The 22,892-nt window shown below is 47.4% G+C and overlaps 1 protein-coding gene and 1 long non-coding RNA gene across 6 annotated transcripts in view; both read right to left on the bottom strand.

The window, feature by feature from the left end:
• The window catches only part of SESN2 (sestrin 2), a 62,248-nt gene that overhangs the window by 30,805 nt on the left and 8,551 nt on the right, over nt 1–22,892 (bottom strand). Inside the window, exon 1 of one of the 5 annotated variants that reach the window (XM_081202757.1) lies at nt 8,982–9,397. The exons of 2 other annotated variants lie outside the window; for them this stretch is intronic. In XM_081202757.1, the coding sequence (XP_081058883.1) occupies nt 8,982–9,071 (90 nt within the window). In that variant the 5' untranslated portion in view covers nt 9,072–9,397. Of the gene's footprint in view, nt 1–8,508; nt 8,733–8,981; nt 9,398–22,892 lie in introns of those variants that run through there. 2 more of the 5 variants (XM_081202758.1, XM_081202759.1) reach the window with 2 other exon arrangements.
• On the bottom strand, nt 161–5,054 carry LOC308591836. Its single transcript, XR_014010285.1, has 2 exons — nt 4,494–5,054; nt 161–483 (listed from the first exon to the last, which is right to left on the bottom strand). It is a non-coding gene; the product is annotated as an uncharacterized lncRNA (long non-coding RNA).

The raw sequence follows: 22,892 nt of genomic DNA, 5'->3' as shown, positions 1-22,892 counted from the left end.
AACGTGAGATGAAAGTCACTGTATTTATTTCCCCCTGGTGGCGATTTTCTTGAGTCAAAATGAGAGCACCCCTAAACATTTTTTAAGAAAAAGAAGCACTGAGTTATACCATAAAATTTTATATCAATGGAAAGATAATTTAATGAAGAACATAATGCAATAACTTTTATGAAGGATTATTTATTACAACAGCAGTCATAAAGAAGAAACGTGAAACACACAGAAAAAATGAGATATACATGTTAAATTGCCATGTTGGCACTTTGCAATAAATAAGTGGGTTTTGGGTTGCAGTTTGGGCCCTCGGTCTCTAAAAGGTTCACCATCACGGCTATAGGCCCTGGTGGTCGGGGAAGTTCCTCTGGCTGCTCCTGTCCAACAGCCTCAGGCACAATCGTCTCCCTATTTTCTGCAGTCAGTTCTGAACCCTGAACTTGACCATCTGGTGCCCCTGCAGCCTCCAACTCCATATCAGTGTTAGATCTAAGGGCCAAGACATATACATTTAAGCTGCATTGTAATCTTAACTGGTATGCTAGGTTAAAAAGGAATTTAAAAGAAGCCAAACTGGATAGCTTTTTTTACAGACTGGAAGGAATGCTCCCTCAGAAAATAGGCATTTTGGTTGGCTTATGTTGCTATGGGCCAAAAGAGCTACTTTGACCTTGATAGTTTTTATGTAGGTTCTGGATTTGTACGTCGAAGACGTAGAACATCCCCTTAGTGTAACTTCACCTGTTAGGATACGGAGACTAGGGACCAATTAGTGGCTTTTTGCAGCATACAAAGAGGTGATACTAATACAGGAATGAAGCAAAATAGGAAATCTCGAAGGTGCATTTGAAGCAGTTCATTGAAGCCTGTCTGTTTTGAATTAGGGGACTGTTCTTTGGGGGACCACTGAGTCAGTTTCTGAAAGTGCTGGGTTTAATGCAATCTTGCAGACTATGTGATAATTCTCTCTTTACATTAATAGAGCACAAAACTGCCTTAACCCTCCTTTGCAGAAACCAGCACAGAGGTCTCCCGACCTGAAATGTGCTGGGCCTTAAAGAACTTTTTCAAGTGCATATTTTAAGTCCTCTCTTCTCTTTCTCTGCAGCACATTAGTATACAAGCAGTGAAAATGTGTTTACCTTGCAATGTATAAGTAGGGGTGAGCAAATACGTCAGTTTAGGTTTCTCTCAGTTACTCATTTTCCATGATTAAACTCTGTTCTCCGCATTTCCAAATCAGTATGTGATTATTATTTTTAAAGAGGGTCCCCATGAAAATTCATCAGCATCTTAGTGTGCACTTCTAATATACACATTTGCATAGCAATTTCTGCAAATACAATGCATTTTTGTATACTCTTTGCATTAACACACACACAATTTACTGTAGCATACACATTTTTAGATACATTAATTGGCTACTGAATACTGCATTGCAAAATTCAGAGACGTGCAAATGTCAAAGGATGGCTGTCTTCTTCTATTGTTGTTTCAGAAAGTGTGAATCAGGTATGCTCACCTCTAAATTTGAACCATCAGATTTCTCCTCCATCCCTACGTATAATTCAAAGGCTGCATTCAGACAGGTTTTTATTTCATTCTCCCAACGTTCTTCTGGAAACCAAGCCTTATGAGGAACGGTTGAGGGAGTTGGATATGTTTAACCTGGCTAAGAGGAGACTGAGAGGAGATATGATAGCCATCTTCAAATATCTGAAGGGCTGTCACATGGATGATGGAGCAAGCTTGTTTCCTCCTGCTCTGGTGGGTAGGACCCATACCAATGGATTCAAGTTACAAGAAAGTAGATTCCGACTAAACATCAGGAAGAACTTTCTGACAGTAAGAGCTGTTAAGATAGTGGAACAGACTCCCCTGGGAGGTGGTGGATTCCCCTTCAATGGAGGTTTTTAAGCCGAGGTTGGATGACCATCTGTCATGGATGCTCTAGTTGAGATTCCTGCATTGCAGGGGATGGGACTAGATTACCCTTGGTGTCCCTTCCAACTCTACAATTCTATGATTCTTTATCAGATAATTTCCATGTGTTATGTGAGATTTCACACAAGCCACTTGTGGAATCCAGTGGAAACGTAGCACTCATTTCAGTACTATTTGCTTCCAGAAAAAAATCTGTTTGTAGCCCCACTAACCCAGAAAACCATACAGCTCTTTCCCACCATTTAAAATTTAGCGCAGCATAGAAGTACTGTATTTTTCCTTCTAGAAGACATCCCCATGTATAAGACACCCCCTATTTGGTGGGACTCAGATTTAAGAAAATGGGGGGAGATGTATCCATGTATAAGACACCCCCTAATTTTTGACATTTTTAGGGGGGAAACCTAGTCTTATACATGGAAAAATATGGTATATTGTTCAAAAAGCCACAGTTCCATAATGCAACAGGTAATAGATTGTCAAAGGCACACTAGAATCTGGGATAGAAGTGGTAATATTGTAAGGAAAGGTAATGCAATAATCCCCACATCTGAATGCACCTGAAATCAGGTCTGTAAATACTTCCCCAATTACCTCATGTATTCCATTTTCACATTTCCCCAACTGTTCAGTTCTACATTGTATCTGAGCTTTCACACGAGGCAAAAGCCACTTCCAAAACTATGGAGGAATGTGGTGGAACATAGCACTCATTTCCATATTATTTGCAGACAGATTTTTTTCCGGAAGCAAACAACACGGAAGTCAGCACTACATTTGAACTATATTTCACTACAGTTCCAGAAGTGGCTTTTACGTCACGTCAAAGCTCACATATAATGTTGAACTGAACAGTTAGGGGAAAGTCATGAAAACGGAATTAACTGCTGTGAAGCCTCAGAATAACTTTTAGGCAACCAAACCAATCAGCTTTTGCAAGGGGAAAGGATTCCACCTCTGCCCACCCCCTCCTCTTTTTAAGGTCAATGATATTTCATAAATGACTAACACAGGTATTTGCACGCCAAAAACACGCTAATAAACATTTATGAGCGATTAACTTTTGTGAACTCGTTTGCAAGGCTGCAATAAATCTGTAACAGGCAACACGATCCTTAGAAGCAGCAGCTCTTGGATTGCAAAATCACTGGCTGAGATTGAACAGCCTCAAGCAGATAATCTTTCTGACTACCAATGCAGTTCTATGCATGGGTTCCTGGGTGTAACCACCACCAAACATAGTGGAACTTAGCTACGAGGAAACAGTATGAACCCAAGTGCATAGTTAAACTATGGATGTAGCAATGACCGCCAACTTGAATGGTTTTAAGAGAGGATTAGGCAAATTCATAGAGGGCAAGTCTATTAATGTCCATGTTTGGGTGAAATGCTAAGCCTAACCATTGTTTAGCATGAGCATGCTAATTTCCAAGGAGAAGATGGCAGTTGTTTTGCTGCTCCCTGGTGTTTTTCTAGCATATTTATTTGTTTTATTTCAAAAATTTATAAACTGCTTTATTGTTAAATAACCCTCAAAGCTATACAGTGGTGCCTCGCAAGACAAAATTAATTCGTTCCGCAAGTTTTTTCTTCTTGCGAGTTTTTCTTCTTGCGATGCACGGTTTCCCATAGGAATGCATTGAAAATCAATTAATGCATTCCTATGGAAACCGCCTTCAGACCAGGTCCGGGGACAGTCTGTCCCCCGACCTCTTCTGAAGGCTGGGGGGGGGGGACAAGGGCTTTTCTTCCCACCCCCAGCATTTTAAAAAACCCCGGGACAGTGGAGGACTTCTCCGCTGTCCGGGGCGATCTTAAAATGCTGGCGGGCGGCATTTTAAAATCGCCCGGGACAGCGGAGGACTTCTCCGCTGTCCGGGGCGATGTAAAAGCCCCTGGGAAGGCAGGCAGGGGGGAGCAAAGACTTTCGCCCCCCGTCCGCCTTCAGAAGAGGTCCAGGACCTCTTCTGAAGGCGGGCGGGGGGCGAAAGTCTTTGCTCCCCCCCGCCTGCTTTCAAAAGCCGTCCGCGATAGCGGGAAGCGCTTCCCTGCTATCCCGGACTGCTTTTAAAATGCTGGCGGTGGGGAGCAAAGCCTTTCGGCCCCCGCCAGCCTTCCTGGACCTCTTCTGAAGGCCGGGGGGGGGGGGAAAGACTTTGCTCCCCACCACCAGCATTTAAAAGAGGTCCCCGGAGATTTCCCTATGGACTTTCTTCTTGCGAAGCAAGCCCATAGGGAAATTCGTCTTGCGAAGCGCCTCCAAAACAGAAAACCCTTTCGTCTTGTGGGTTTTCCGTCTTGCGAGGCATTCGTCTTGTGAGGTACCACTGTATATAAAAAGGAATAAAACAATGAAAGGTTAGTGTGGCAGCTAAACCAAAGTGTTGTCCAAACCTAGGCCCAAAAATTGTTTTCAGCTTACAGGCCATGGTGAATGAGAGACCTTAACCACAAGTTGGTAGCATTTTAAGATCCCCCTCCCAAAGCCTTGCAGGAGGAATACTGCCACTACAGCCAGAGTACAATTTTTAAATTAAGAGTGTGAAGTACCCCACCCAATTCTGTTGATGCAAAGAGTTCGAAACCAGAGGTGCGGAAGTTGAGGCGCTTAAGACTACAATTCCCATCACCCTGACCTCCGCCCTCTCCGACTGGGGCTGATGGGAACTGTGAGTCCACCACATCTGGACTGCAATTCCTGATTCAAGAAGCCGAAGAACAGTTTGCCTTTATGTCGGGGAAGGTATCTGGAGGGTTGGATTTCTCCCTTTCTCTCTTTTCCAAGAGAGAACTGTTTTCTCCTCAAATACGTTTTTCTGCCAACTGTCTTCCCTAGTTACAAGGAGTTACATCTGTCCGTTTTGGTTTCTCTCAGTTTCTAAAGTTTTCCAATCTTAAGTTCAACTCTCCACACTGGCACATCAGTATAAAAATAATGCTAAAAAGTGGGATATTGTTCAGTAAGTGCCCAACATTGCTAATTCTCAAACCTGAAAAATAAAAGTCCACTTAAACAGACAGGAAAATGATGCAGCCATACCAAAAGGAATAAAAAGACTCCTGTAATTAACAAAAGGCATCTCATCTGTACTCTTCCAGATCCACTGCCCTCCGTTGTGTGACCCTTGCTACCATGCTGCCCCTTCTGCATAAAGATAAGGTAAAGGGACCCCTGACTGTTAGGTCCAGTCGCGGACGACTCTGGGGTTGTGCGCTCATCTCGCTTTACTGGCTGAGGGAGCAGGCGTTTGTCCGCAGACAGTTTTTCTGGGTCATGTGGCCAGCATGACTAAGCTGCTTCTGGCAAACCAGAGCAGCGCACAGAAACGTCGTTTACCTTCCCACTGAAGCGCTACCTATTTATCTACTTGCACTTTTGATGTGCTTTCGAACTGCTAGGTTGGCAGGAGCTGGGAATGAGCAACGGGAGCTACCGACCTTCCAATTGGCAAGCCCTAGGCTCAGTGGTTTAGACCACAGCGCCACCCGCCACCTTCTGCATAGAACTCTGCACTGCCACTTCTCTTCTTTCAAACACCTCCCCTAAAGTCCGAGTTCCCATGCCCTACTATAACTCAGTCTGTCACTAGTACACCTAAGCTGGGACGGTAGCAAGCTGCCTTATGCTGAGTCAGAATATTGAGTCCATCTTGCTCAGTACTGCCTAAACCAACTGGCAGCAACCCTCCAGAGTTTCAGGCAGGAATCTCTCCCAGCACTTCTTGGAGATGTTGGGGATTAACCTGGAATCTTCTGCATGCAAAGCAGATAGTCTCTCGCTAAGCTACAGACCTTTCCTATGTGCAACAGATATAACACATATTGTTTCCCTGTTTATCCCTGCCTCTGCTTCCTCTAATGTTCAATCTGTGCCAGATTTTAGATTACTAACTCCTTGGGGCAGTGACCTGGCCTCTTTTCACGATGTCAAAGTGGCATGCACCCTGATGGTACTATATTAAACTACCACCAACAATCCCTTTCCTTGTGCAGTTCAATACATGCACAGGCACACAGGGAAATTAAAGAGGACCATCACTAAAGCTGTGCATAAATAATTGCAGTTACTCCCAATTCACAGTGTAGTTCCACATTTAAAACCTTAGCAAGTCTGGGTCCACTATACCTCTACTCTATTTATAGAATCTACTCTATTTATATGATTTACTAGGGGCTGTCAACCCTGCTCACCAACCCCTTTGCCACCTCTCCTTTCCCCCGTAACTGGCCAGTCCCTCCTCCCTTCATCCATCCCCTTTCCTATCCCTTCACAGCTCACTCAAATCTCTCCTCCCCTCACAGCTCACACCAAGCCTCTTCCCTCATTGCTCCCCAAGCCCCAACTCACAGCAGCTGCCCCACCCCCTTGTAAAGGAGAGGGGAGGCACTTCAGAAAACCTCCATTAAGCAACTTGCCTGGGCCACCTGCCACTCACATTGATTTCTAATTCACCTGTCTTCCATTCTGAAATCATGCTGGAATTGGTGTGGCCATCTACTGGCGGCCATGTGAAATGCAGTATGACAACAGCCTTACATTTTTATGTATCTAGGAAGATATTCCACAACTCATCCCAAGTGATCTTGGGGCATGACACAACAACTTAGCATACATACAGAAAATAAGATCATGATTAAAAATCATGAATCCATCTATTAAATATTACATGCATTACATAGACAGCACAGGCACACAACCAATTCAAAAGGCTTGGTGGGGAGCCTATTTCTGTATTTATTTCACTACAGACAAAATTAGAAGAGGCAGCTCTCCAAGCTAGGATGAAAACAGGGCCTTCCCAGTGGTGACACCAGTGTCATGAAATTCCTTTCTCAGAGGCATTTGTGTCAAGTCACTTTAATTCTTACTTATTAAATCATAGTGAACCTTTTGGTAAACATTTCAGCAGGCATTTCAGAGCCTGGTCTGAGTTTGTTTTTTTAACTAAGTGACTGATCAAGTGATGGAAAAAATGAATTAAGAGACTGTTTTCAGTTTCTTTGTTTACTCTGTATAATTTTAGCTGTTTTGACTAGTGTAGAAAAGAGCTGTTTGCTTTGTTGTAAGCCTCAAAAGCTCTATGCCATACAGAGCATAGGGAGGGGTGCTGCGGACCAGAAGGGGTGGGCAGGGGCCACCTCTGGTCCATGGGCCAGTAGTTCTCCATGCCTGCTCTGTGGAAAGACACTGGTAAGGCAGAAATAAAATCAACAAACAAATGAATACCAAGGGATTTTTAAAGCTATTCACACTTCCTGCTCCGAATCTAACAGTGGCTGTTGTCCACCCTCGCACTTAAGACAAAAAGGAGTGAGGAGAAGCAACCGAGGAGCTGCTGCTCTTCCAGCCAAGGAGGGCCCATGCAAGGAGTGCAAAGACCCTTGGCTTGTGTCTTGAGCTGCATGATCCAGGGAGGGGCTTCAGCCCAAGCCTCTGTTGCTCTTCACTGCAGGGAAGAGAGATTTAAGGAGCCTTTTGCTCCATCCCAGTGGGCCAACAGGCAAAGCCAATATTGGCTCTGTCTTCAGCGCTTGCAAAACTCAAAATATGGCCTGTCAATTTGGGCTTTATGGTGTCCAAAGAAACTTCACAATCCTGATGGGAAGGCTGGGGGGGGGGGCGAGGCGAGGGAGAAATGCAGCAAAGCCAGACAGGAGGTATTCACCACTCCATTAAAATAATACACCGGATTAACCCTTTGTAAACCGTCACCACTGCCATGTGGTATCAATACACACTGACAAATATTTTGAGATCCAAACTGACCCATAACTATACACTAAATCATTGGGGCCAGGAAATCCATAATTTAAAAACCTTATAGCAATTTTAAAACTCTCAGGCAGCTAAAACAATCTGAAGAAATGATGCAGTGTGATTTTACACCCCATTGCAGTGCTGAGCTGGGTGTAATTGGTGGGTGTCCAGGGGACCCAATTTTTTTTTGGGGGGGTGGCTGCTAAAGTGCAATAAGTCACATTTTCTGGAGTGGGTCAATCTATGGGTTGCAAAAGGGGCAAGGATACAACCTTTCTTCTTGAAAAAGTTATCAGTGTTTGCTTAGCTAATCTTGGAGATAGAAGTTATCTATGCAGAAATCCTGCAGTTAAGCTGGCCCCCTTCCGCCCTTGGCAGTGTGGGGCACACAGTGTGGGGCATGCCCGTACATGTGTGCTTGACCACTAGAAGAAAGAAGTCAAAACGGGAACTTCTTGCCTCCCTCTAATGAACATCATGCAAGAGGGAGCCCTTGACCCACACAAGCCGATAACCCAGAGCAAGGCTGCGGCAATCCTAACCCCTGCTTACACATGGAACTTAAAAACAAACAAACAGCGGCATTTATTTGCTCCAAAAGTCCCACAGTTAGGAGAAGAGTGGGCGCTCCAGTGCTCACCGGTAAGTTACCTGGGAGTCAGGGCTGGTGAATTCAATAGGACTTATTTCTGAGGGTAGCCAGGACTGCGGGGTAAGATCTGTTTAGCCATTTAGGGGGCCGAATGATTGGGGGGCGAGGAGGCCGTGCTAACGGACCAAGACACCAAAGCAAAAGGTTCGCAACCGCTTACCATTTTGCAGTTTTCAGAAGGAGGGAAGGCACATCCCCGCTTGCGCCGACGGCTCACTCTCCCAGCCCGTTTGATCATTAATCTCACTTAAGTGGCCTCCGGTACAGTACAGCAGCCACGCTCTCACCCCAGATTTGAGAGTGTGTGTTTTTCAAGACCCCAAGCCTCCGTGCGCTTGTTTGTGTCTCTACGGCTGATGCAACTAGGTTCTAATGTATCCTGTTCGGAGGATCATCATAACAACCACCTTTTACGCAACTCTGCAGCAGCAACTGGAGCGCCCCCCTCCTCCTCGCTCCCCCCTCCCAATCCCCCTAAAATGGCAAAGAACCGGTGCGCGGGGAGGGGAAATAAACAAACACCGACGCCGCACAAAGTTAGCCAGGGTTACAGCTGAAAGGCAAATGGTAACCCTCCCCCCAAAATACCCCCAAGAGGGAGAGAGAGGCACGCGTCTCCCTCGTTTGCCTTACCTCTTTACTCCTCAAAGTTCCGAGGCTCTTGCAGGGTAAATAGCCCTGGACTCCGGGGGCGTCGCAACTCTCGGAGTCTGCGACCATCATGGTGCCGTGTAGCGCTGGGGAGCCGCGCGGGGCACGCACACCAGAATAAAGCGCGATCGCTGTCCGTTAGCCTTTCCTCCAAAGTTGGGAAGAGTTTGAAAAAGCAATTCTTGAGAGAGGGAGAGGGAGGTGGTGCAAATTCTTAAGAAAGAGAGAGGGAGGAATAAAGTGCAAAGAGGCAGGAGCGGGCAGGCGGACCCCCCCCCCCTGTCCTCCCGGGCGCGTCAAGTGTCACAGGGAGGCTGAGCGCCCGTCCTTCTCCGCGAGGCTTCTGCGACAGAACGTCCGAAACTGGCGGAGTTCTAGAACGTCCCGGTGCACCGGGGTTCCAGAACGCTCAAGAGGCTCGCGAAGCGCCCGACTGAAAACTCTCCCCCAAGTAATCGCTCTCAAGAGCACTGGGGGAGGGAGGGAAGCCCCGCCCCCGAACAGCTGCTTTACTGAAGGGGAGGGCAAAGAGGCGTCGACGCTCGCCCCGAAAAGCCAATCGCTGGGATGCAGGCGGGGCTTTCCCTAGACTGGGGCTTCAAACTGCCGACCTCTTTTGCACCAATCGGAAGGAGAACAACAGCCCGCTTTGGGATCATGGGAGGCGTAGTTCCCGCCGAGGTTGTTTTTCTCCTCACATACATGCCCCGGGAAAGGGGTGGAAAATTTGGCGGCGGCTGTGCTGCTGCTGCTGCTCCTGCGCGGGGTGGGGCGGCCCTCCGGCCGATTGGAAAGCAGCCTTGGAAGCGCAGCGATCCGCCGGGGTCTGTTAGGGCCGGTCTGTCGCGATATGCGGGCACCTGAAGACTTTGTCGCGCTTTCGCGCGGCTCTCTGGACACATTCTGGTGGGGTTGATGGCCGCATATGCCCCTAATGCGCAATAAGGGCGCTTCCCAACCTCAGACTTCAGGGCTGTTCACAACATAAAAATACAATATGAAAGCACAAGATACATGATAAAAAAGAACAAAAACCCTACAGACCAATACCTCCCTCCCCCAAAAGTCCGATCGATTGGGGAAAGTGGGTTTGTTGCGCAAGTTTACTAAATCAGCTGTAACTGCGCATCCTGAATCTGTTGGAATGTGACTGATGATAGCATCAGTTTGGAAGTGATACAAGAGGGCAAAGTTCATAACGCCCCCACCCCCAACCTTCAAAGAAAGAAGGGCTGCTTGCAGACTGTCTCTTGCTGGTGGGATTCAAGCATCTGCTGACAATTTTAGGTTGCGCAGCTAAAGCTCACTTCCAGATAACCAGTTTACTGAGCAAACACCCTAATCTGTTTACGCCAAGTTTGTGAGGAGGTTAGACAATGGGTGCTTCCAGACTGACACTATTTTCGGGTGGGATTCAATCATGAAAAATTGGGGTTTGTTTACTTATTAATTACATTTCTATTACTTATTAATTACATTTCCTCCAAGGAGCTCAAGGTAGCGTACATAGTTCTCCCCATTTTTTATTTCACCTCACAACATACCTGTGAGGTAATGAGACTTCTGTAATGGAAAAATGCACTGGAAGCTGTGGGATAATGCTTACTTGAAGCATCTTTGTATCACCTCCCAGCTCAATAAACGCTCATGGTGGGATACGTTATGGAACACAGCTGTTACGGAGAAACTAAGGAAGTATCTGAGAGCGCTAACAAACACAAAGACCACAAGTTGATTTAGAACCGTGTGGCACATGTTTATTCAGAAAGGACTTGCCACCAGTTACCCATGTTTCAGTCTGGGGCAATCTGTAAAGACAGAGAGTAGAAGGCACGCAACTGACACAGCCGGCCTTACAAATAGACCAACTGAGACAATTGCCTCAAGTGCCGGGATCCCACCCAGATGCGGCAGGTCCTGCTGTGTCACACTGCTCTCAATCTGCTGCCATTGCTGCTATGGTGGTGGGTTCTGGCAAGCTTTCGTGGAGTTCTGTGCGAGATATTACTGCTGCCACCAATTCTTGCTTCTCTGGCGATGGGGGGGGGGGGCAGGAGGCCTGCAGTGGTTCTGGAGTTCCATGGGCACCACTTGCCTCCTTCTGCCGCTGCCAGAGAAGCAAGAAGCAGCTGCAGTGTTGGGTTCTGGGTTCCGGATGTGGTGAAATATGATGGGCCGCCCCTGCTAACTGATATAATCTTGTACAAAGCGGCTTAATCTTTGCCTATCGTTTACTGACTGCTGATTGACTTTGATGCAATCTTACGCACGGAATATTTTTCGGGCAGGGAAGGTACATGGGGATTGTATGTCATGTATTTTTTGAAACTGAAAAAAAAAATTCAGGAGAAAAGCTTAAAAAACAACAACCACAACCCTCAATAAACAGCTCTTCTGGAAGTGAGGGAATCATATATTGAGTAATCATCATGATTTTTCTGCAAATGTTTGCAGGTTGCTGTCAAGTGGTGGTTATCCTGCACTTTCCACTGTAGTTTTCCACCACTTTTCGTACTGCACAACATCGAGTGAATGGGAGCAGATTTGTTGCGCAAGAGTGCCATTTGCATTGCTTCCAGGCAACCTGTTTATCAAGAACTTATCCTGAATTTGAATTCCACTTGCAAAATAGCAACAGTATGGAAGTAGCCTTAGGGTTTGGGTATGTTCACATTAGGGGCTTGAAGCGCAGCAGAGTCATCCTGCCCCTCCCCACTGCACATCAAGCCACATTTACAAGTATTTCTTCATTTTTCAGGAAGGGGAGCTGGGAATGTCTACACCTGACATACATTTTTTGTTTTCCCTGCAGCCCCCCTGGAACTCCTGTTCATTAAGCTGCCGCCAGAACTTGCACACACATCTGCCCCTGCACAAAGGCTGTTAGGGTATGTTCACTGAAGCTGGTGCTGGTTTTAGGGAAAGCACACCAAACAGCAGTAATAAACTACAGAACTGCTAGGGATTGTGGCTAATGTGTGAACGCAACTTCAGAAACTAGCAGTAGGACCGCACTAGGTGCAGAGTAAGCCAAAATGTGAACATATCCCCAGTGCCAGTTCCCTGTTTGTGGAATGCCTTCTTGGTGAGGTGTGCCTGTTGTTATTAGCTGAAAAACACCCCTGTTTACCCAGGCATTTGATGCCTGAAAGATGCAGCTCCTGGCAACCTTGAAATTACTTGCTGTGAGAGCGTGTGATTATCTTATGTTTTAATTGTATATGTACTTTTTAACTGCATTGTTTTATCACTGGCTGCAGTGTTTTATCACCCTGGGCTCCTTTGGGAGGAAGAGCGGGATGTAAGTAATAAATAAATGACTCAGCCGAGGCAGCAATCCTATGCACACTTTACCTAGGAACAAGCCCCACATGGGACTGACTTTCGAAGGAACATGCACAAGTTTTGAGCTGTAACTATTCTAGTTCGGAAGAATTCTCAGTTTAAGGCTGTGGATTTACTGCTTTAAACGTCTAGAGAGTTGATTGTCTTCCTTTATTTTCACAGGTATGACTAAGAGACGTTTTCGGTGAGTAACCGGCAAGATAGGTGTCTATTCTTTCCTTCAGTTTCTGAGATGAGTTAAGAAAAAAAATGATGAGTACACAGTGATCAAGTGTGGAGAGGGCCCTCTTTTCTCTGGAATGTGCAAAACAACTGCAGTGAGAGAACAACAAAGTGATAAAGAGAGGGGAGTATGAAGGGGGGGGGGAGGCAGAGGAGATTAGCACACTGTTCAAATAACATTTGTTCCTTGAAGCCCAGAGCAGTTGATCCAGAGCCATAAATTTGCCCTGGAGGTAAGCAGCACTGAAGAAGCACTTCTGAAGTTACAGGAAAGAAGTAATCTACTTATAAACAACACGGTTCTCATTCTTCAACAACACTCATAATATCATCAAGGGGATGGAGCCACTCCCCGAGGAAGAAAGGCTGCAGCATTTGGGACTTTTTAGTTTAGAGAAAAGACGAGGAAGAAGTGAGATGATAGAAGTTTATGAAATAATGCGTGGCACAGAGAGAGCGGAGAAAGAGAAGTTTCTCTCTCTGTGTCATGACACCAGGACTCGTGCGCATCAGATGATGCTGAACGTCAGAAGATTGAGGACTGATAGAAAAAAGTACTTTTATGTAGCACTTAGTTAAACTATGGAACTCACTCCTGCAGGAGGCAGTCATGGCTGTCAACCTGGAGGTCTTTAAAAGAGGATTAGCTATCAATGGCCACTAGCCACAGCTATGCTCTGTCTCCACTTTTTGGAGGCAAAATGCTTCTGAAACCACAGGAGAGGAGAGCAGTCTTGTGCCCAGATCCTGCTTATGGGTTTCCCACAGGCATCTGATCAGCCACTGTAAGAACGCGGTGCTGGACTAGAGGGGCCATTGGCCTGATCCAGCAGGCTCATCTTCTATTCTTAGAATCCTTAGTTTCCCATACTCATCTCTTCCCAGAGAGCTAGTGTGGGGTAGTGGTTAGAGTGCTGGACTAGGACCTGGGAGACCAGGGTTCAAATCCCCACTGGGCCATGATTCTTACTAGGGGACCTTGGGCCAGCCACTGTCTCTCAGACTAACCTAATTCACAGGGTTGCTGCGAGGATAAGATGTGGAAGGGAGAGAACCATGCACATCGCCTTAAGCCCCTTGGGGAAAAGGTGGGGCATAAGTGTTAAAAATATTCAATAGATAACAGATTCAAGTCAGTTGCTCCATTCCTGGGAAACTCAATCCATTCCAGACAAAAGAAGCACCGATTGTCCAAAGGTTCACATCACCATTGCCTGGCCATTCTTTGTTGATTATCAGTCTGCTTAATTCTAACAACAAAGACATCTGTGGTGTGATAGCTGGGAATGTAGCTTTTGAAACTTTGGAGAAGGAATATTGTATCAAATGGAAGAAGTTTCTATGCTGCAAAAATAACCTCTGACCCTCGTTTAATCTCTCAAAGCCAAAATTAGTTTGTTCTTAGATTTCAAAGTCTGCAGCCTCCCGTTAAAGTATCCTTTACACAGTAATTTAACAGGAACTGGCAGTTCTAAGATTTCCAAGGCCCTAGTCAAGAATTTGGAACAAGTACTTACACTTTAGTCCTGATACAGTGGTACCTCAAGTTAAGTACTTAATTCGTTCCGGAGGTCTGTTCTTAACCCGAAACCGTTCTTAACATGAGGCACGCTTTTGCTAATGGGGCCTCCCGCTGCCACCGCACCGCCGGCGCGCAACTTCCGCTTGCATCCCGGGGCAAAGTTCGCAAGCAGGAGCATCTACTTCCGGGTTAACGGAGTTCGTTACCCGAAGCGTTCGTAAGGAGGACGGTACGAAACCCAAGGTTCCACTGTACTAGTAAAGATAACTCCGGCAGATGTTGCTTGCCCTGTTCTTAGTATCACAGGAGGAAGAAAAGCCACAGGCATCTCCCCAAATCCTTTTTATTATTATTAAAGGTACATGTTTCCCAACTTCTATAACATCTCATCCTGTTTATTCTGAAGTTAGTCCTGCTAAGTTCAGTGGGGCTTCCTTCCTATCAAGTGAGTTCAGGACTGCTGCCTTAGTAAGTCATGAAAACTGATCCTTTCCTGGTCTGCCCTAAAACCTCCACTGGACACACATAGACATCAGTAAAAGGTTGTTTTTAAGATACCTGAGTTCTTTTTTTTAAGGGATTAAACAAAATGAGATCATATATTTTATTTTCAGCAAATGACTCAACAGGCTGGAAACCACAAAAGAGGAAAGAGATGTTGGGCTATATATATTGGTTGTTGACAATGCATGAGCTGTCAGTGGCCCAGTTTGCACATAACGCTAAGCCAAACCATGGCAAATGAGCAAACCGTGTGGGTTCCTGGAGAGAAGATTGCAGCCACTTTGCTCCATCTCACGTCCTGCTGCTGCACTGCTGGGAGCTAAGCCATGGTTTGGCTTTGCCTTATGTCCAGACCTGAATAGGTGGTTTATCTTGCTCTGGACAAACCATGAGCTGCAGCCAAGGTTCTATGTTCTATGGCTTACTGCTTATGGTTTGTTTGGAGGAAATAAGCCCAGGATTGAACGTAGCACACAGAAGAGTGGAGGCGGCAGGACCAGAAAATGAAAAAGTTACCATGATCTTCTCTCCAGGAACCTGCCTGTTTGCTTGTGGCTTATCTTTGTGTTCTGTGCCAAATGGGTCAAATATGATGTAATTCCAAAGAAGGCAAATATAGAAGGTATTATATCCAGTGTTATTTATACTCAGAGCTGACTTGTTATAATGGCTTACTTCAATCATAGATCTCGCCTGCAACATCTAGGAAGACCTTGATACCTTTTCACTGGCTTTGCTTCTGGACGGTTGCTGCTTTCAGGTGGGATTCAATTACATACCGGCAAATTCAGCGATGCTATTTGATTTGATATTACTGGCAAGTATAATTGATAGGGAGGTCTTGTCAAAAACACCCGCTTTCCCCAAAGATCAGATTTTTTGTGACTGTAACACACACTGGCTTTATTTCCTGCTGGCACAGTTTTGACACTGTATTATATTTTTGTTTTGTTTTGGCGGTTTATCACTGCATTTTACACTGCCTAACAAATTTTGTAAACCACTTAATTAAATAATAATAATCCAAGTGGCATGTATGAAACAATGATGATGAATCCAATACAGATTATAAAAAAACAGAATTTCAAAACAAGTATTCACAACCAAATTATGTGTCTGGGTGGATCTACTGAAATAATTAAAAAAAGATTTTAGCAGGGGCCTAAAACTGCATCATGAAGGTGCCTGCCTCTTGTTTATAGGCAGGGGGTTCCAAAGCACAGCTACTGCAACACCATCTCACATACTGTTTTTATTCTTGTTATAAGTCACCCGTAAAACTTTGTAATTGGGCAACATATGCATTCTGTTAAAAAATAAAGAAAATAAAAATCTTATCCACTTTTATTCCTGCATTTTTTTAAAAATTAATTTATAGCTATATAAAATTTAAATAGAAATAAACAATAATAAATAAAACACTGTACAGATAACTCACAACTTACACATGTTTAAATTGTGTGCATTCTTTTTAGGCACTTGACATTTTTTTAAAAAATAAAAAGGGGCAGAAATAGGGTGAACACCTTGAAAAAAATACTTTGACAATCCCGCCTGCCATTGAAGCCAATGTGTTTTGACTATACGCACTTTTGACTACACAGTATTTCAGGAACATAAACCAGCATAAATTGAGTCGCCTGTATTGACAAACAAGCAACAGAATGGTAAATAATCCAGCAACATAATTAGTAGCGATTTGACAATGGATATTATCAGACAATACACACTTATAATAAATATATAATTACATATAAAAATAGTTAGAGTAGGTGTAGTATAGTTATAGAGGGCAATATTTGAAGTAAGTTTTATTGAGAGTGGACCCATTGAAATTAATAGATCTAACTTATTCAGGCTCACTCATTTCAGTGGATCTACTCTGAGTAGTACTAGCATTGGCTACTACCCTATAGTTTTGGTGTATAATTTGAAATTAATTTTCATAGGATCGAAAAAGGAATGTAACCGATGTTATATTTTTATACGGTTCGCAACTCAGGCGGAGAAGGGTGGAGGGCATGTAGGGAAATCAAACAAATACAGAAGCAAGCAACAGTGACTAAAGTGGGAGTTACCGTACTTCCCTATAAGCATGCGGAAGATCGGGCCGCACATCTCTCCAAGGCTCTCACAATGCTGCTTTGCCACTTACTAATGGATGAAAAACAAACAAACATTTGAACCTAGTTGGAAGAAACCTGGACTGTCTCCCACCCTGGTCATTTTCAGCTCTACTTCATTCCAACCAGAAGCTATTTTAAAACCAGGCCCCAGACAGCAATCTCTGCTGTCTGATCTGAAGACTTCCATGCGGCGAAGTCCAGAAAACAGAAATGCTCTGCAACAAAACATCCCAGGTCTTTCTTTGCTCCTCCCGCCCTCTTCTGCCCGGCAACAGCTTGAATCAGGGAAGCCTACCAATTAGAGGACCGTGCCTTTGCACCTTGCCTGAGAGTGAGAGTGCCTCTCAGAGCAGCCGTTGAATGGGTCGTTGCGGTGCAGAGGAGAGGCAGTTCCTCAGCCAATCTGGGCAAATAACACTACAAACAAAGGAGGGCCGTGGAGGACGAAGCCCAGGGGCGCCGACTTATAAAAAATATTGGGGGGGCCCATACCGGGGTCCTGCCGCTGGTTCGCTCGGGTAGCCGGGAGAACGCAGTTCGAGGTGGCGGTGTTGGGGAGAGACCCTCGCTCAGGGCGCCACTAGACTTGGCGGCTGGCGGCCTATCTGGGGGTTTTTGGAGCGTATTTCGGCGGAGCGATTGGGGAGGAGGGGGCTTGTTGCCGGATTCTTCAGCTGGGCCGGAGATCCGCTGCTGGGGGGTCCCTGGGCCGAGTTGTGAGCACGGCCTGCTGAAGGGAGATCCAGCCGATTGCGCGACGGGGACGGCCGGGGCTCTCCGGCTAGGGCGTGCGGCTGGCTGGCTGGCGAGGGAGCAGGTGGGGAGGAGGCGGGGGTCCTCACTCTCTTAGGAAACGCACCCGCGCGCCCGATTGCCACGAAGTCCGAAGGGTGCGTGTGTGGAATTAAAAAGCAAAAACGAGATACGGGCAGGGCAGGCAAAGAGTTTTCTGCAAGAGGATGGAGGGCAGGTTGAAGAGAAAATCACTCAGGATGAGAAAGTCAAATCAGCCATGATAAAATGGGCTCAGGATATTGGGTATAACATCATGTTTGAGGACTGGGAAAGGTTATGGACCACCGGAATGAAATTCACGGCATGTAATGCCTTGAAGGAAAATATTATGAAAATGATTTATAGGTGGTACATGACCCCAGTCAAGCTTGCAAAAATATATCACCTGTCTGATAATAAATGTTGGAAATGTAAGGAGGCTGAAGGGACATTCTTTCACCTCTGGTGGACTTGTCCAAAAGTGAAGGCCTTCTGGGAAATGATCTATAATGAGTTAAAAAAGGTATTTAAGTATACCTTTCCCAAGAAACCAGAGGCCTTCCTCTTGGGCATTGTTGGCCAGAAAGTGTTAAAGAAGGATAGAACTTTCTTTATGTATGCAACTACAGCAGCAAGAATACTTATCGCAAAATATTGGAAGACACAAGATTTGCCCACACTGGAAGAGTGGCAGACGCAATTGATGGACTACATGGAACTGGCTGAAATGACTGGCAGAATCCGAGATTTGGGAGAAGAAACAACGTAAGAGGACTGGAAAAAATTTAAGGACTATTTACAAAAACAATATAAGTTGTATGAATGTTAAAAATTTACACGATTCGGAAACTATAGCTTCAGCAATTAGATTTGGGAAACAGGAAATTATATTTTAAGTAAGAAAAGGTCAAAATCTAAGGTAATACTATGTTTAATTTAAGATATAAGTAACTGATGAAAAGTATGTTAAATTTAGAGGTATAGTATTTGAAAAGTACAAAATAAGGTACGAAACAAGGTAATAATTTGCTGATATCTTTATTATAAAGAATGCAGGGTAAGGGAGATGCGAGGAAGTCCAGTTAGTTATATAAAAAATGTGTTGAATGGTTGGTTTTCTTTTCTTCTTTTTCTTTTTTTCTTTTTCTTGTTCTTTTACTTTTTCCTTCAGTGTATGTTTCTAACTTTGTATTTGAAACCTTAATAAAATATTTACAAAAAAAGAAGAAGAGAAAATCCTTTCGCTTTTCTGGGGCTCAGGGAAGTCTCAGAGCCGGAGGTTGGGGAAGGGACCCCCTTTGCTCTGCCCTCTTCTCCCGTCTTAGATTTGCATGGGGGTCCCCGCCCAAGCTTGCCTGGCCACCGGGCCACACAAGGGCCGCGCTCTACGCGGCACACCTTGGTAGCCGCGCAGCTGTCCTCCGCGGCTGCGGAGTGGCCCTGCGCCGGTGCCCAGCCCCTCTGGGCGCCCGCTGCGCTGCCAATGACAAGCGGGCGACGTCGCGGGCGGGGAAGGCGTCGCTTTCTTTCCCGATCCTGCATCCTCCCAGTCTTCCAGCCCTTTTTTGGGTTGGAAGCTCGTCTCGTTCGCCCTTCTCCTTTCTTCACCCTGCGCGCAATTTTCCTCCCTCGTCTCCCTCCCCATTTCTCCTTCCTTCCTTCCTTCCTGACTGACGGGCTTGGGCTCGGGCTCAGGCTCCGGGTCGGGCTCGGGCTCCGGGTCGGGCTCAGGCTCGGGCTCGGGCTCGGGCAGCCATAGCGTCGGCGGTGTTGGCGATCGGCGGCGCGGGGGGATGGCCCTCCCGGGGGAGCCGGCGCTGCTCAATGGGGTTGCCAAGGAGACAGGCCGGCCGCCCTCCTCCCCCGGCCCGGCGCCCCCCGCCGCGCCGGTGCCTGTTATCGAGCTGGTGCGCGCCGGGCGCCCTATAAAAGCCGCGGACGCGCCCACCGCCGCCCGAGATTATTGGGGGGGCTGAGCCCCCCCAAACGAATTTTTGAGGGGGCTCGGGCCCCCTCAAGCCCCATGGAGTCGGCGCCTATGACGAAGCCTCTGCTGTAGCTCTAGAGGCTCCTCACACCCCATATTGATTTTTATTAGCTGCAGGAGTGGGGAAAGGCCCACCAGCCTACAGGCAACTAAGCAAGAGCCGGGGTCTTCTTATTTTTTTGCATTCGCCATTGCACAACTCTGTGGCTCAACAAAGGGTTTCCTCAAGGAAGATTGTGTTATCACCAGCCCCTGCCGCCTGACAATGGTCCTGGTTCTAATCTTCCTGCCGCGTTCTGCTGTTGCATCAAAAATCTTGGCCGCAACCACGTTTCAAAGGCAGAAGCCGTTTGCGGTGGCACGTCCAGCTTTTCACGGGCCTGACCCATGCCACCAGATGTGTGGAGGGGTCGCGTGATCGAGGAGATGAAGCAATTCCACCTATGGGGAAAAGTCACAGCGTTCGGGGCTTGTAAGTTTAGGGGAAAGGCAAGTAACAGGCGGCAGGAGAGGAGATTATAAGATGGTGCGTGGCATGGAGAGAGTGGATGCAGACAAGTCGTCCCCCCCCCCCAATCTCTCATAACACTAACAGACAAAAGAAAGTAATTCTTCATGCTGCGGCGCATAGTTAAACTGTGGAACTCGCTGCCACAGGAGGCAGCAAGGGCCTCCAACTTGAATGGCTTCTTAAAAGGATTAGGCAAATTCACAGAGGACAAGGCTATGTTCTGCTTCCACTGTCAGAGGCATTGTGCCTCTGAATGTCATTTGCTGGGGGTCGCAAGGGGGAAGAGTGTTGTTGTGCTCCTGTCCAACTTGCAGGATTCCCAGAGTTATCTGGTCAGCCGCTTTCAGGATGCTGGACTAGATGGGTCATGAGATAGGGTGAGGCACATCTCAGTAGGAAGGGAGGAGCCACCACCGAAGGAGCCACCACCACAAGGAGCCACCACCGAAAAGGCCCTTTCCTGGACAACCACATCACATACTTCATCCTGTGTAGGGACTACCAGGAGGTGCTCGGCTGTTGATGTTAGGGAACGAGCGGACTGATGTGGAAGAAAATGTTATTGCCAGGGAAGGCCAATAAGCTGCCCTCCCCATTTTGCCCACCCACAGTTCCCATCATCCCTGACTGACCATTGCACATGCTGGCTGGGCATGATGGGAGTTGGAGTCCAATGGCATATGGAGGGGGCCAAATCAGCTACCGTAGCTTCTTCCTCCAAATATGGTGATCAGTTTGACCCTAATGGGAGACAAATTAATGCTCCTTCCCCCACGCCCGTTCCAGACAGAGGAACCCAAAAAAGAGACCGCCATCAGCTGCCAGCCTGCGTCCTTCTTCTTACAGACCCAGCCACTCTCTAGGGCAGTGTTTCCCAACCACTGTTCCGCGGCACACTAGTGTGCCGCGATATGTTGCCTGGTGTGCCGCGGGAAAAATTAAAAAATTCGAAATTTTTTTTTTTTTAAAGTCAAATTTTCGATTGGGGCGCCGTCACTAGATGACCCCTGGGGTTCCCTCCCTCCCTCCCGCTCTGTGCCTCCCTCCTCCTCCTCCTCCGGGGAGGCCCTTCCTGGCTCTCGGCCAAGGCTTGGCGGCTGCCACTCACTCACTCGCTCGCCCACCCGTCCCTCCATCCCTGCACCCGGCCTCTCCCCCTCCGTCCCTGGCACGGGGGCTGCCGGGATCCGTAGTCCCCTCGCCCTTGGGCTCCGCGCCCGCGCGGGGTGCGCAAACTACGTTTCCCAGCGTGGCCTGGCGGGCCGGGCGTTTTGTTTGAAGCGCTCTTCTCCCGGCCATGGAATGAGCGCAGCGGCAGCGGCCGGGCGGGCAGGGGCTCTTCCGCGCAGAACCCGCGCAGCCTGCCTGCGCCCCCGCGGAGATCGGGCGGCAGGATGGAGCCCGGGGATCCCCGCGGAGGCGGAGCGGCGGAGGCGGAGGCTGCCCCCCAGGTAGGGCTGCGTCGGGGGTTTTTTATTTTTGCAATGCTGCATCCGCGCCGGAGGGGACGCATCGGACCGCGGGGAGACCCCTTGGCGGGCGTGCAAGGCAATGCATGCGTGCAGGCGTTGCATGGAGTGCAGTGCAATGCAATGGCAACACGGCGCCCTGCATGCATGCATGCAACTTCCACCGGCGCTCCGGACTTGGCAGGTGAGGGGGGTCCCCAGTGGGCGGCAGAGAGAGCCGGGAGGGCGAAGGGGAGCCGGGGGGAGCAGCGCTGCTCCCCGAGCCGAGCCCGGGGGGAAACTTCGGCGTCGTTGCGCCGGGTGTTGGAAGCGGAGGCTGGCGGGGGCCCCTCACCTGCAAAACCTGGTCGCCTCTCATATATTTCGTGCATTGCATTCATCGCCCGCTTTCTCCTACAAGGAGCTCCCGGGGGCGCGCGTGGTTCTCCCCGTGTTATCCTCGCAACAACAGCCCTGCGAGGTGGGTCAGGCGAGTGGCCCAAGGGAGCACCCAGGGATTGTCCTGACCAGGTGGGGTGATTTGAACCCTGCTCTCTGCCCGGTCTTCGTCCTCATTTAGCCCCCACATGTGCATGACTGAGGTTTTCCCCCCTCGTCTTGGCTATGGTGTGAGTCTGTCCTGTTAATTAATGGGGTTCTGCCTTCGGAGAATATGAGCCAGCCCTCAAGGAGGTGATTATGTAATTTGCTAGCAATTCATGTCCCTCCCGGCGTGACGCTGCGCGCTGACGTCACGGGGCTGTAATGGTGGTGTGCCTCGAGATTTTTTTCATGAAACAAGTGTGCCTTTGCCCAAAAAAGGTTGGGAAACACTGCTCTAGGGAACCTATCAGCCTATTCACATCTTACAAAAAGGCCATAAGTTCAGGGAAAGGCCAATGGTGGAAGGAGAGCATCTCCTCCCAGGTTCATTAACTTCCAGGCAGAGGGAAATGTGACTGTGTCAAGCCTCAGAGTGACAGCTTGAGTGACAGCTGTGCCTTTTGGGGATGGAGAAGCAGGAGAAATTAGCACCGGGGCTGCTTTCCTTTACACAAAGGTGTGAGAGCACATGCCACAAATCTGTCACCAGATTTACCCATTTGGGATCGTCTCTCAACCTCAGAATCTTCAGAGATTGCTTCAGAACCCACAATACAGGGGGGGGGTGTGTGAGAGAGAGAGAGAGAGAGAGAGAGAGATTCAATCCTTAATCTCTACATGGAAAGCCTTTGAAAACCTCTAGACTGGTATCATTTGTCTATGTGCAGGTTTATTCACCAACATGTCATTCAGAGTGGATTCATGCCGGACCATCCACACACATTGTTCCATTTTGTTAGTTGTTCTGCGATGCCTCCCCAAAGTTACTGCATTATTGCTACCTGGAGCACCACTCTTGCATTCTAGCACGGCTAAAGCAGGTCAAACAATAACAACACCCTGGAACACTG

The sequence above is a fragment of the Podarcis bocagei genome (assembly GCF_964188305.1).
Source record: "Podarcis bocagei genome assembly, chromosome: 7".
Lineage (NCBI taxonomy): Eukaryota > Metazoa > Chordata > Lepidosauria > Squamata > Lacertidae > Podarcis > Podarcis bocagei.
Note: the sequence above shows the minus strand (reverse complement) of the source record. Positions and strands in the feature narration are given on the sequence as shown.